This window comes from Centrocercus urophasianus, unplaced genomic scaffold (genome assembly GCF_019232065.1).
Source record: "Centrocercus urophasianus isolate 14NV4802_14NV808 unplaced genomic scaffold, USGS_Curo_1.0 seq_22, whole genome shotgun sequence".
In the NCBI taxonomy this organism is placed as follows: domain Eukaryota; kingdom Metazoa; phylum Chordata; class Aves; order Galliformes; family Phasianidae; genus Centrocercus; species Centrocercus urophasianus.
Window position 1 is genome coordinate 12,639,753 of NW_024884778.1, and position 13,693 is coordinate 12,653,445.

At 35.9% G+C, this 13,693-nt stretch overlaps 1 protein-coding gene across 1 annotated transcript in view; it reads right to left on the bottom strand.

Moving 5' to 3' along the window:
• The window catches only part of CACNA1D (calcium voltage-gated channel subunit alpha1 D), a 165,904-nt gene that overhangs the window by 39,379 nt on the left and 112,832 nt on the right, over positions 1 to 13,693 (bottom strand). Inside the window, exons 22-30 of the mRNA XM_042823828.1 lie at positions 11,187 to 11,293; positions 10,033 to 10,120; positions 9,445 to 9,552; positions 9,228 to 9,280; positions 8,797 to 8,943; positions 7,514 to 7,715; positions 6,070 to 6,228; positions 4,723 to 4,833; positions 1,701 to 1,730 (exon numbers count right to left, since the gene is read on the bottom strand). Coding sequence (XP_042679762.1) covers positions 1,701 to 1,730; positions 4,723 to 4,833; positions 6,070 to 6,228; positions 7,514 to 7,715; positions 8,797 to 8,943; positions 9,228 to 9,280; positions 9,445 to 9,552; positions 10,033 to 10,120; positions 11,187 to 11,293 — 1,005 coding nt within the window. The remainder of the gene's footprint in view (positions 1 to 1,700; positions 1,731 to 4,722; positions 4,834 to 6,069; positions 6,229 to 7,513; positions 7,716 to 8,796; positions 8,944 to 9,227; positions 9,281 to 9,444; positions 9,553 to 10,032; positions 10,121 to 11,186; positions 11,294 to 13,693) is intronic.

A 13,693-nucleotide genomic window follows, 5' to 3' on the forward strand; every position in this document is an offset into this window, starting at 1 on the left:
TACAAATTAACTGTCATTAATCACTTAATCACTCTTCTGACATCTTATGCCTTGAAATATATTCTTCTATGTATATGTTAGTAGCTCACTGCTGCAAAACACTATCAACCAATATGAACTCCAATTTACTGGAATCAAAACTCCATGTTTGAGCAAAAAGATATTTAAGAAGAAACCTTGAGCTGGGTTTCAGGATTAATCTGTCACTGGGAACGAGATGCATTACAGTGTTGAAAGTAATACTATGGATACAAGACATGTAGGTTTCAGATGAGTTTTCCATAATTATAACAGAAATTCCAAATTGCAAATGTTACCAAAACCATCTTTTCTTCTCATTCTGATAGTGATTTATAAGCCCACAATGGCTAAGGCTTGATATTGCAAAGGCTGCAATGTACACATGGTACATGTGCATTCTGCTTTCCAGACAATTCATTTAAAAATAGTAACTTAATTGCCATTGCAGTGCTACATAATTGATTTAGAAAGAGGTTGAAAATAAGTATGGTGACCTTACCTGATGTCTAGTTTCATTTTTTACTGCATTACTTGCTATAAAATAATGTTTTAGTTGAGTAGTTAGTTGTTACATGGCTTTAGCACAGAAAAACAAAGTTAGGTGGATTTTTAATCTTTTCAACATTTTAAACTGTCAGAATTTCTAGCAAGTATTAAGATTAAAAGTTACACCTGACTGCATAATTATTCAAAAAATCTAATGTGAAGATCTGCTCTTGGAGACTATAAAAGAGCTGCTGCAGAGTAAGACAGCTCTACAGAGTATTTGATGAGAGCAAGCACTAATCTTATGTTCCTAATGCTACTCTCTACTACTGTACTTGTTAATACTACTCTATTTGAAATTTTAGCTCTTCATAAAGAGAATTGCTATAATTATTCCCTTATTTAAGGAAAGTAAGAGGAATATCACTGCAACCCTTTGCACCACATGCCTTCCCTCTCTGGCTTCAATAATAAATTCCAGTCTCGAGGCAAAAAAAACCATCTTCATGGATTATGCCTTCTGAATAAACACATCCACTTTGGAGAGTTCCTCTACAACTCCCTACCACTCCTCCTTCGCCACTTCAGTCCACCAAAATCATTCCTAATGTCCTGTTAAAGTTCACGTTCAACCACCTCAACAATACCGATTTATAATCCTGAAAAGATTAGGAGAGACCAGCTAATGAAGGAAAGAATGGAAGCTGTTCTCTCATGGTATTTTTCCTGCTCATTTGTATTCCTTACTTATCTCATTTAAAAGACATATCATGCTTGTTATTCGTGTAATTACTTCTGTAAGAAACTATTGGTAAACAGCCAAACAATCATCAGTGCAATCCCAAGGTGTGCTATCCATCTTCCTCTACAACACCAGCAACCAAAAAAGGTCCTTCAACTATTGAAAAAGTGACTTTACTAGACACGCTACAATATAAAGCACTTAAATAACAAATTCACATTTTTTATTCAATACAGCTAAAATACTTTAAACATTTATTTTATGAAACCTTTTCCATCAGTATAGACAAATATTGTTCAAAGTAATATGTAAAGCAAAAGCATACGAACAAAAAACTAAGAGAAAATAAAGATGGTTTTGGAAAAGGGAGGAATGGACAAGTCACAGCAAATAAACATCATGCAAATAAGTTGTTTTCACCACTGCAATAACCCAAAATCAGTTCACTTACTAGCCATCTTTCCTTTTTTCTTACAAAAATCTGATGTAAAATGAAAATCATTACAAATTTAAGTAACGGTTGGCTATAATGAAGCTACACATACAGTGTGTGTTGATGCATTGTTTTAGATTTCATTGACATATTTTGTTTCACAATGTACTGACCAGATTCTAGCATCTGTGGAGAACAACATGAAGAAAAATATGCCTACTCGTTTACCTTACACTTTGAAAAAGTATTCATTGAGAAATGCTGAAGGATAAGTGACAAATTCTAGGGAATACGTAGGCATAGAGAATTAATACAAAAAACAGGTTTCTGTTGAGCAACTACATAAATATTTTAGTCATTACAGCACTCTTTTAAGAAGTTCAGGGTCTCTTTCTGTAAAGTTCTCTGTGTTCCAATTTCCCAGTCAGCAAGCGTGCCAGACACTCAGCATCACCTTTACCATCTATTATTTATCCAAATTTCATATATTTCAGAGCCAGAAGGCAATCTGCAGTACCTCGGTTTTACACAACACAATTACCACAGTAGGAGTATCAATTATTTATAATTGCACTAAGTTTGCATGAACAGCAAAAGCAAAGCTTACACTTTTTACAGGATTTTTGTCAGTGTTATTAAGGGGACACTGTCAAGCAGATTAGATAATAACTAACATGTTCTCATCTTTCTTATATTTACACACTGAGTAATGGAGCAACTTTGAAATTATTTCTACAGTGCATCAAAGTAGTAAATAATGTTGTCCACTCTGTCAGAGTAGACAAAGGAATCCAATGGTGATGTAAACGCAGAGGAAGTGAACCAGTTTTTTCCCAAAAATCCTAAAGGAAAATTATAGGCTTGGTTTCAGATCGTTCTGATCATTAAAACATTTTAACATTAGTTAAAACAATTCATTGTTGTTTAAAGTATGTATCTAGATTAAAGTTTAGATTCTTTTTAAGACTGTTAACTCATTTTAAGTTATTAATGAACTGTGAGGTAGATGTTGCCAGTCAGTGTTTAGGTATAAATTATTTGATTTTAAAAGTCACAATCTTAAAAGAAAAATATCAGGAACAACCTTAAAAATAAGTCATCTCCTTCCTTCTGTGCTAATTAGTCTCTGAAAAGTGATTAATATCATGGATTTTTGACCTCATCCTGGTAATTAACAAATTTAAGGTCTTCTATGAGGGAATGAAATTCAGGAAATGTCTTCCCTTCAAACTCTCAGTTTTCAGATCCAGGGAGCTGTTACAGTAAAGCATCCAATCAGACAGAAAGCACATTGCAACAGTTAGAATCCAAACTGTACCGAATTTTAGAGACCACTGTTAAGACACCGCATTCAATGAGTGGGAAGTTCATAATACAGATGAAGAACTGTGATTTATACACCCATGATCAGACCAATCGATTTGGCATTAGCTGCTATTTCTGACTAAAGGCGCAGGTTCACGAGGAACCACAGAAGGATTCACAATCTTCGTTCTAAGAGCAGATGACAAAACGCAGCGAAGTCTTCTGAAATGCCAGTGTGAAACAGTGATATACAACAGGAAATACAAACCAGGAAATGCAATCAGCATGCTCTGTGAACCACGTAACTATCCCTCTAGGGCTTCAGATAGTGTTAGTTTTACTGTGATATCCTCGGTGTTTAAATAACACAGATGACAAAAAAGTACATATAAATTCACTAGAAATGTGTAACAGTCTAGACAGTGCAGAGAATGACTATGAGAGAGTGAGTAAACTCACCCAGAACTCCACACTCCATATCTCAACCAGACCTCAAGTGATGTATGATTTGTTTACTTCCATGCAGGCAAAGATAAGCTAACCATAAATCAAGTAACTTGGGTGACACCATACAGCTCATGGCCAGATGATGCTGAATAAACACTCCTGAAGTGCTGGAAAGGAGTCTATCTAATCTAAGTGCTGGAAAGGTGTGCATCTATTGCACACTAGAATCTCGGCTGCCATGGCTATGTTGCTGTAACTGTCAGAGCTAAATAAGCACAGATAAGATTGTCCTCACAGACTGGAGTCATTCAGTACACTACTTAAATCAAAGGAAGTGCACAGTCTGCATTCAATTTACAGATTCAAATATTCTAATTACTTTAAAAGAAGGGCAGTGCAAGATGAAAAAAATATATATATAGCCTCAGATGCTGAGATCAGGAACCTCAAGTGTTTGTTTTCAAATTTCACATCTAGTGAGTGATCATACTACTTCACTTACATGCAGAGGCAGAAGCCCCCCAAAAATACTGATTTCACTGTACTGAAAACAAAATTTAGTTTAGTTTGTCTTTTGCACTGCCATAAATAGGGTATGAGAACAGAACAAATAAGACTGCATGAACTACCACAATTCAATTTTCATCTTCTCTTAAAAATTAATAACAGTTATCAGTATGTCTTGTGAATCTACTTTCAACAATATGTCTACATTATTCATTTTGACAGTGTCCCTTTAAAGCAAGGAATCTCAGATGCCTCCTGTAGGACCCTCTACCAAATGGTGTGTATACATAACTGAAAACATTAAAACCTTAAAAGGCTACTGAATACTCAAATTATTTTTGTTATGCTTGTAGTCCATGGCTATATTTTAAAAACTGAAGGAACAATTTTGCATTTTGAAAAAGAAATATAACATAGAAATCTTTAATGGAGGTCAACTTTGTTGAAGGTTATGAATGTGGTACCAGGAATTAGGAGAAGTGGTAATGCTTGTTACTTGAAATGATTTGTCTAATTTAGAAAATAATAGCTTTGTTACCTCAGAATGTTTCAGATGTCATCAATCACCTTGTAATGTTTGCTCTGACATCTGTATTTCATTTCCTAGATTTATGTATGCACGTATTATTAGATTAACATTTCTATTATGATTTAACTGATTGATAACTGTGGGAAACATATAGGTTCTTTTTGTTACTTGAAAATTACAAAGCTAGTGTGAAACTTACATTACACTTAATTCTTGTGGTGATGCCCTAATTAAACCATGTGTAAAACTTACCTTGGGTTTGAATGCAATCAGCTTCAAAACCATTTCAACAGTGAACACTCCCGTGAAAACCATATTCATAATGTCCATTGCATCATTAAAGAGCTTAGACTGTCCATAGTGCTGTGGAGGAAAAATATGACACATTTAAACGTAAAAGTTTTAAAATACTAAGTGAAAGTAAGGCAACATAATAAAAGCTGGCAACACTGCAGCAGAAGAAAATATTTTCCTGTAGTGTTTGTGACGCACAACTATATCATATGAGAATAGCTGAATATCTCTCCAAAAATGGATTTCATCTATTCCACGCAGGCAATGAGTGGAACAAATCTGGTATTCCTCTACATCTGGTGACCTTTAGAGAAAGATTTGAGGAGAATACTGCTCCCACAAAAAAAGGAATAGTAGACAAAAGCAATTTTTTTGGAATCTTAGAAGGTTGTTTTTAAATAACATAATCTCATGTCACACCTGCTTAGAAAGCCTGTAGTATGTTAGTCACAGCAAAATATACTGTATCATATTTTTAAAAGCATACAGCACCCAGGCAACTCTACAACAAAAAGTAAGTAGGATGGGTATATAAATTGGATTTGAAAGATTATTTTTCTTATCAAACTCTAAAGTACCAAGGGAAAGAAAGAAACAAATTAGAACAACTTGGAAAAGTAGATAAGTGTATCAACTAACGAAAAGCAGTGGATATAATAGTGCAGGAAGAGAAGAAAAAGTAAACATATACTGACAAAAAAAAAAAGCCTGTGCAAAAATACAAAGAAATACACCATATATGTACAGATATATAGCAAATACATGAAAACATGTTTGCAATATTATACAATTTTGGACTTGCTCCATATAAGTTTAAAACTTCTAAAAATATACAGACATAGGTGGTGGAAATATAGGGTAGTACATATATGAAACAAAGACAGAATAAGTACAGGAATTATAAAGTTGAGAAGCATTGCTTAAAGACATTGTGTACAGGAATATATTAGATAAAAGAATCTAAGAGGATTAGAGAAATGCTTGCTAACAAAAATAGGCTATTCTTTTCAGATTTTCCTGCACATGGACTGTCTTGGTAATAAACCTTTATGAATTTCATGAAGTTACAAGTACCAAGTATAGATCAATGAGTTCCATTGGGTTAGGGAGACCACCACAAATATCAAGCTCTTTCAAACCACTTAGCTTCAGAGAACTGATGCACAGATCAGCACACATCACAGAAGAGTACTATGATTCTTTTCTAATTAACAAACAATTGCTATAAACAAAAGGCAGTGCATCTTCTACACCCTTCTTTCCAATTCATATCAGTGGCTTCAAAAGAGCTTCTGCTTTTCCTACCTGCATAGCCAGGCAAAGTGTGTTCAGCATGATGAGGACAAACATGATGTATTCAAATCCAGTAGAATTCACCACATACCAGAACTTGTACTGGTAAGGATTTTTTGGAATGTATCTACGAAGAGGACGTGCCTTCAAGGCATATTCCACACACTGACGCTGCAAAAGCAAATACATCAAAAATTGTCAGATTATAGCCAAGTCAAATGAATGGGAACATAATTAGTGATGAGTGCAAACTGTTAAAAGCAGAAAGAAGCAGTGTATCTATTTTACATACATTTTTAAGTACTTATAAATTAATCAAGTAGCTTACCAACGCTCACTTTGTTATTTACAACTGTACCTAGGTACATACACTACTCAGCTACATGCAAAGAATCAAAGATGAAAATTCTAAAGCATTTCACTTTCACACAGCATACTAATATACCACAGACCACATGTGTGTATACATACATGTATTGTTTATAGCATTAAGTGTACTGATACACATATCATCATATTGTTACCCAACTATCGTAATATTAACATACTATGCAGAATTCATTTTTAAAGATTCTCATCTAACAGTAATGCTGACTTTTAATTAGCCTTTAAGTTGCACTTAGTCTTTACTAAGTTTTCAATCATTACTGTAACTGCATAGCATAAAATCCTACTGTCTGCAAAATAAACACCAGTGGGTGTTATTCCTATTAGTTGAGAAAAACTGATAGGCAGAAACACCATGGATTCACATCCAGGTCTTAGCACCTAAATCTCCATATAAGTTGGGCCTTCTCCTTGCCTTTTGAAGAATGCCTATAAAAGCTGGCTGTTGGGGCACAAAATGCATTACGAATGCTCCCCAGAGTTTCATGCTTAACTATGTTGGATGAAGAGTGCTGCAGTGGAACAAGGGTAGCCAATAAACCATGAATGATCACTGGCAAGTTTCTGAGTGAAAAGATTAAATAATAAAAGGGGAATATGAGCATCACATGTGCTTTATTTACTTTTCTTAAATAAAGGAAAAAAGTAGAGTAGAATATTTTGAACACTTCGAATATTTTCAGTTTATTCAGAACACAACTTTTACTATCCGTTGTTACTGCAAAACCTACTTCTGCCTATGGATAAACTGTTAAATGCTTGAATTCCTCTTAACGTGACACCAAGAAGCGAGACACTAAGACACTAGCAACCATCACATAGCAACCTCCACAACAAAAAGACTGAGACGTTTGGCTTACAGGAAGAGGAATACAGAGTGACTTGAGTACCACAGAGTGACTTGAGTACCAATTGATGCTAATTTACTCAGGCTACTTTTAAAAATTATTTTATTACTAAGAGATGTGTTTGATGCCCCCCTCTGGCCTAAAGCAGAAAGGAAGTTATTGGTGAATAAATAAAAAAAAAGGATACTTATAAAAATTAAGAGTTCATTATGTATTTTAACCTGATTTTTGTCCAGCTCACAGTTCTTGTATTCTTGTTCTCCCTGTTCTTGGAATGTAACAATGACAAAACCAACAAATATGTTCATCATAAAGAAAGCAATAATGATGATATAGATGATGAAAAAAATTGAGATCTCCACTCTGTAGTTGTATACAGGTCCTACATTCTCGCCATTGGAATCAATGGCTTTGTACAGCAGCCTGGCGGGGGGAAAAAATCTTCATTAGCATTAAAATGGCAAAAGACAGTAAAATATGCAAACTCATAGGACAGATTTGAGAAATACCTTACTATTTATTATCAACTTCACTCTGAATAAATAGTACTTACAAGCGTAACCAAAATAGCAGAAATAATGTTATTTTCTTTGTTCAGTACAATCAAGACAATGACCAACTGGTTGTATTATTGTATTTTTCACATACAGCTGTCCTGTAAGACTTTACGTACTTAGGCACATTGCCAAAGGCAGCTTGTTCTTCTCAGGTTTTTCTACACTGTGTATAGTTGCTTAGAACTATAGTAGAAGTTTTACTCAAAGTTCTAAAATTTTAATATTAGTATTATTAGCCTTAATGTGTAAAGATCAAAGAGAATTGTTACTCTAGTGCTAAAAGAGTAGCTTGCTGTAGCAAAAGTAACTGAAAGATTAGGAAGCAATCAATTTAAATGTACAAGGTTTCACTGATTTGAACAAGCACACACAAAAATAATATATTCTGAGATCATACAGTACTTTCAAGTTATCCTATACTGTATTTGTCACTTTAAATTGATTTCAGAGACAGAAAGAAGCCAAGTACTATCAATGTGTTCTCAACAGTGGTATATTCCATACCCTGAACCACACTGGAATCACAAAATAAAGACTGAAATCCCATTTTGCTGAATTCCTGAATGCAACATTACCCACCTACAGACTACAGAGATGGAGAATTGCAATTACTGGTATATAATTACTTTGCACTACATATTTTGAGTTCCTTGTAAAGGAAATTACCCAAAATTTAAGTTGTACTTAAAAATCCACCCTCATTTATTTCTTGTAAATATAGGAATGTGAAAACGAGAACTTTTCCCATTACTGACAGGAGTGAATGAAGAAATACCAGAAAAAAAATGCACAGATTCAGAAGGATAGTAGGTTTATTTCCTTCCTTTACTAATACATTTCTGCACCACTGTGTAAGACTGTTTTGTTACCCCAAAACACTTAGTAAATGATAGATAATTTTTCTGGAAAACATGTCTTAATATTAATGTTATGAAGCATTCACTCACGCAGGCCAGCCTTCAAAAGTGGACACGGTGAAAAGAGCCATCATAGCAGACAGAACATTGTCGAAGTTGAAATCGCTATTTTGCCAGACCCTCTCTTTGACCATTGGATTATCAACATCTCCATCTTTATAAACAATGTATATCCCCCTTTGGGAAAGGAAAGGAAACACTGCCATTAATAAAATATTTAATTAGCCCTCAAGTTATACAATTATTTATTCAAAATAATTTATTTTACTCCATCATAAACTTGTTTTATTTCCTTGCTAACCTGTCTTGACTGCCTTTATGTTTTAGACTTTCCTTCTGGGTCTCAAGATGGTAATTCCAATTTATACAAACTTAAATCACCTATCACAAGTCTGCCCTTATCTGGTAAGTTTATACTACTCAACATATGTGTCACTTTCTTAGTTTAAAAGAGCTCTCACCGGCATTCCTCTGGATTCTGTTTTGCCTCATCAGTGCACTTGTAGAATTTTCCCTACATATAAAACAAAACACAGTAATAAAATGGAGAATATACACAATAAATGCATTTACACTATGACTGCTTCCAAATGAGACCAACCCACCAAGCAGCAAGACACCACGAATTCAACTCAGTTTTGCTATTCTTGCTGCAGTACTACTTTTGAGTCTGCTCACCTTGAAGAGCTGCACTCCAATACAAGCAAACATGAACTGCAGCAGAGTTGTAACAATCATGATATTACCAATAGTTCTAATAGCCACAAAGACACACTGAACAACGTGCTGGAAAGAAAGAAAAAAAAATATTTTAAACCTAGCACACCTACCACAAGAATAAAAGCTTACTTTATCACATTTTGATCACCTTTTAAAGCTACTGTTTTTGCACTGACAGTATTTTACCTTCTATCATAGCTACGCTCATTTCCAAAATTTGTCCATAAGTGTGTTGAGACAGACCCATTAACATGTATAGATTAAAATGTACACACGCACTGTAGAATGGCAATGGAGCCATTTCTGTGACATGTTGGTTCACAACAAGCACCATGATCAAATTCTGCTCTCTGTGGCACTGGTTTTCCTCCACATATAAAGTACTGGGGAACCATGGGCAGAATCTGGCCCAACATGCTTAAGAATCAGGAACTGATCTATGTGACCTTTTCCAGGAAATTTTTATTGTTAGACTATTTAACCTGAACCAGAATTGAGGAATCAGGTCAACAGAAACGTAACTTAGAAAAAGTTAAAAATATAAACCTTAAGTCCTTTTGCTCTGTTTATAGCCCTTAGGGGCCTCAAGACTCTCAAAACTCTGAGGATCTTCACAACTGAGATAGCACTTGATCTGGAGAAAAAATAAAAGTTTGTTACTTTCAAGGTAATCGATTTCATTTCTAAGAACAACAATGTTCTCACGACTTCTTTATAGGTGAAAATTCAAAAAAAGCATCACAACATTGTATACAAGATTTTTTGAAGCACTCCTTCATTGATATATTGTTAATATTAGAAAAGAATAACATAAATACTGTAAGAATCATTTTGATTTCTGGAGCAACTTGGGAATTAACAGCTTGGAGGCTCATCTGACACAAACACAATTAAGGTTGGTCAGGAGCAAATTACTCCCCAGAGTACTTTCTTTTTCGAATGCTGACACCTCATTCAAAAACCTTGTGCAAGTCCTGCAAGTCGATGAATACCTTCATTTCCAACCAACTGGATTTGAAAAGATCTCAATAGAATCACATTTGCTTTCAGCAGCGATAACAGCAGACAGTCCATTAAAGAGCACACTGCAAAACTAAAATCTTTCATAAGCATTGTAACACAAGCAGAACACAACTGGGAGGGGGCTGACTAACAGCCAGCCCTTGCTCATTTCTAGGTCAGTGAAGGATTCATGGATGATTTAAATAAGGCACAGCTGCTCGCTTAGAGAATCAATAAGCACCTTCTGACTCTGTTATTATGTTCTGCCTGATCCAAAGGAAAAAAAACATCCCTCGTTACCACTTACTGATTAAGCTACAACTTCTCTCCCCTTCAAATCCAGTTAGGTTATGTATCCCAGTAGGACAATACCGAAAGAGCAAGCTCATAGAATTAGGCTGGGTATGTCGCATTAACACAAAGGAGGGCACATAAACCTCCAGGAGCTCCAGGAATTCCTTGCTACACAACAGAGTGCTGTGGTGTTCCTCCTCGTACTCTTGGCAATGGGGGGAAGCAGTGATTTGCTTCCAATCTCTATTAGTATTGAATTACAACTCCCCATATAAAGCATCACCTCCTCCTGTTCCCAGCCTTGACTGCACCCACACAAAACGGCAGAACAAAAGGAGCTGCAAGACTGATTTCAGTAGAGAACCCCAGAGCAAAAAATAAATTGTTCAGATTGTAATACTTACTGAATACCAAATGACACCAGAGAAACACCCACAACCAGCAAATCCAGCAAATTAAAGTAATTTCTGCAGAAGGACCCTTTATGGAGGAATGCTCCAAAAGCTGTCATCTAAAAACAGAATTGTTTTATGTTTAATCTCTATCTCAATCTATTCACATTGACATTTAGGCTGTTTACAAGACGCCTGCCTAGAGTGTGAATGCATACAACAGTATCACCTTCTAAAAACAACTGAAATTTAAAAAAACACTACATACGTTTAGTAACTTTTAATTAAATAACAACAACTCTGCTCAGGAAACATGAGCAAACGTGTCAATTGCTTCTGATGCCAACAAATGTTGTTTTTGTATGTAACTGATTAGGCTGAGTGGATTTCACTGAAGAGGCTGGGCTTTCGATAGAAAAGTGACTACAAGAACCATAAACCTTCCATGCTTACAAAACTGTAAGGTCCAGATTATGACTCCTCATTGTTCCTATTGTTTTGAGAATTGAAGGAGCTGAAAATGTACTGCAAAATCCCATGAGTAAAATCTGGTACCGAAGCCATGCAAAGCTGCCACCAGGCAGTTACTTTGCTGCCTCCTCCACACAGGAGATGAGTTGAGGCCATCAGTGAGTACCTTGGAAGGTTTTGTACAGCACGTTTGCAGTACTGGGGATTCTGATTCCTCTGGGCAGTGGAGCAGTCCATAGACTGCAGTGATAAAGCTGTAGATGACCCTACTAATCGCAGGGCAGTTGGGCTAACTGACCTTGGCAGGACACTTTCAACGCAAACAGTTTTATGATTCTATGATTCTTATGTACTAGGCATAAACTGCAATCCCTGAGCATTGCTTTCTGCAGGGAAAGCAATCGAACATTGCTCTCCCTATTGGGCTTTCTCTTCATTTTTTGCTTTCTAAGCCTTGATGACAATTAAAGGAACACAGTAAGTATCTTGTGAAGGAGCCTGCTTACACTGCCTGCAAGACTCATTAGGAGCCAGTGACAGAGGTTCTATTAATTACGGCTGCAGACACTGGGCAGATCTTTTCAGGTACCCCAAAGCTGAGTTTGGCCCCTGAATTTATTAATTCGACCCTTGGTATAACTCAGAGGGAATACTAGTTAAAAAAATCTCAGAAGAAACCTCCTGATCCAATAAGAAGCACAGAATCTGCACTTGAGTTGAATTTTGCAAATATGTTTTATGGATTTTTATGGATTACAATTGAAAATGCTGAAACTGGACTTCAAATTAAAATACTTCTGAAAAACACCCAGTTTTCAGTTCAGGCACTATTTAAGGCTGTAATTTCTTCAGCCTTAAGTACCTCTTAAAAAGAGCTGAGTACTGTCAGCTACTTATTGCTTTCTACAGGTAAGGAAAACATCTGTGGATTTTAAACCCATTATTTTCCATTCTGTTCTGTTCTATCCACCACCATGGAGAGAAAAGATTTCCTCTCCTCTTGCAGCACACCACTGCATCTTTCAAAACTGTTCCACAGAACAGAGGAGAGCCACTGATGGGCATCTCACAGCTCAGGGCGTCACTTCTTGTGTGGATGTACTTGCAGGCCTTCTGCATCAGAAATTCTTCAGCTTCACTGAGTTACACATTAGCTGCAAAGGATGCCTTTTGCTTGGAAGAAGCTTTCTCTAGTTGTGTTCAATACACTAAATGTTCCTCAAAATTAGAATAACAATCCTAGAGCTTTATTATGACCTGCAGAGAACTAATACATTATATTATAAAATTTTCAATAAATGCACACCTCTTTCACTTTCAGTAGCACAGAGTATGACTAAACTAATTAAAATCAGTGGGAATTAAGAACTAAAATAACTTTGAATAAAAGCCTACATCAACCTACAGATACTCATTCACATTCTAGTATGCAATCAATTAATTGTGCTTAATGTAAAGACTCACAAAAGTTAAGACATTTTGACATAAAAATGCAGGCAAAGTACTCATCATCCTGTCTTTATATGGAGACCCAGACTTCCATCAGTATAAATCCCAGCAAAATTATTCCACCCTTTGCACAGGTCAAGACCATAGCAAGTCCTAGGGCAAATGCAAGGCAGTGAGCACCAGTCCTGTTGCTCTCTTCCTCTTGCTACACCAGTGGGGACTAGTTTAGATGGAAGGGATTAGCACAGCTGGGGCAAGTTAAAAGCACAAAGCCCCAACCTGGCCTTTGGTTTGACACATTCAGACTCCCCAAGTACTGCAAACAGGATGGTAAGCTGGATTTGAAAGCTATGTAGGGGTTACATAAGAATTCTTAAATGCTTTAAACAGATATTGCAGATTTGCAATGGTATTCATAACCTCCCTCATAACCTCAACACCACATAAAGTGTAAATCCTTAGGTCTGCTGAGCAGCCAGTAAAACAGAGCACAGGGAGAACTCTCCATGTGTTGTGAGTTCTTTTAATGCTTCTTTTTAGCACTTGATAATATTGCTCCTAGTTATCTTTGTTTCAGTTTCACATACTTTTTGGCTGGA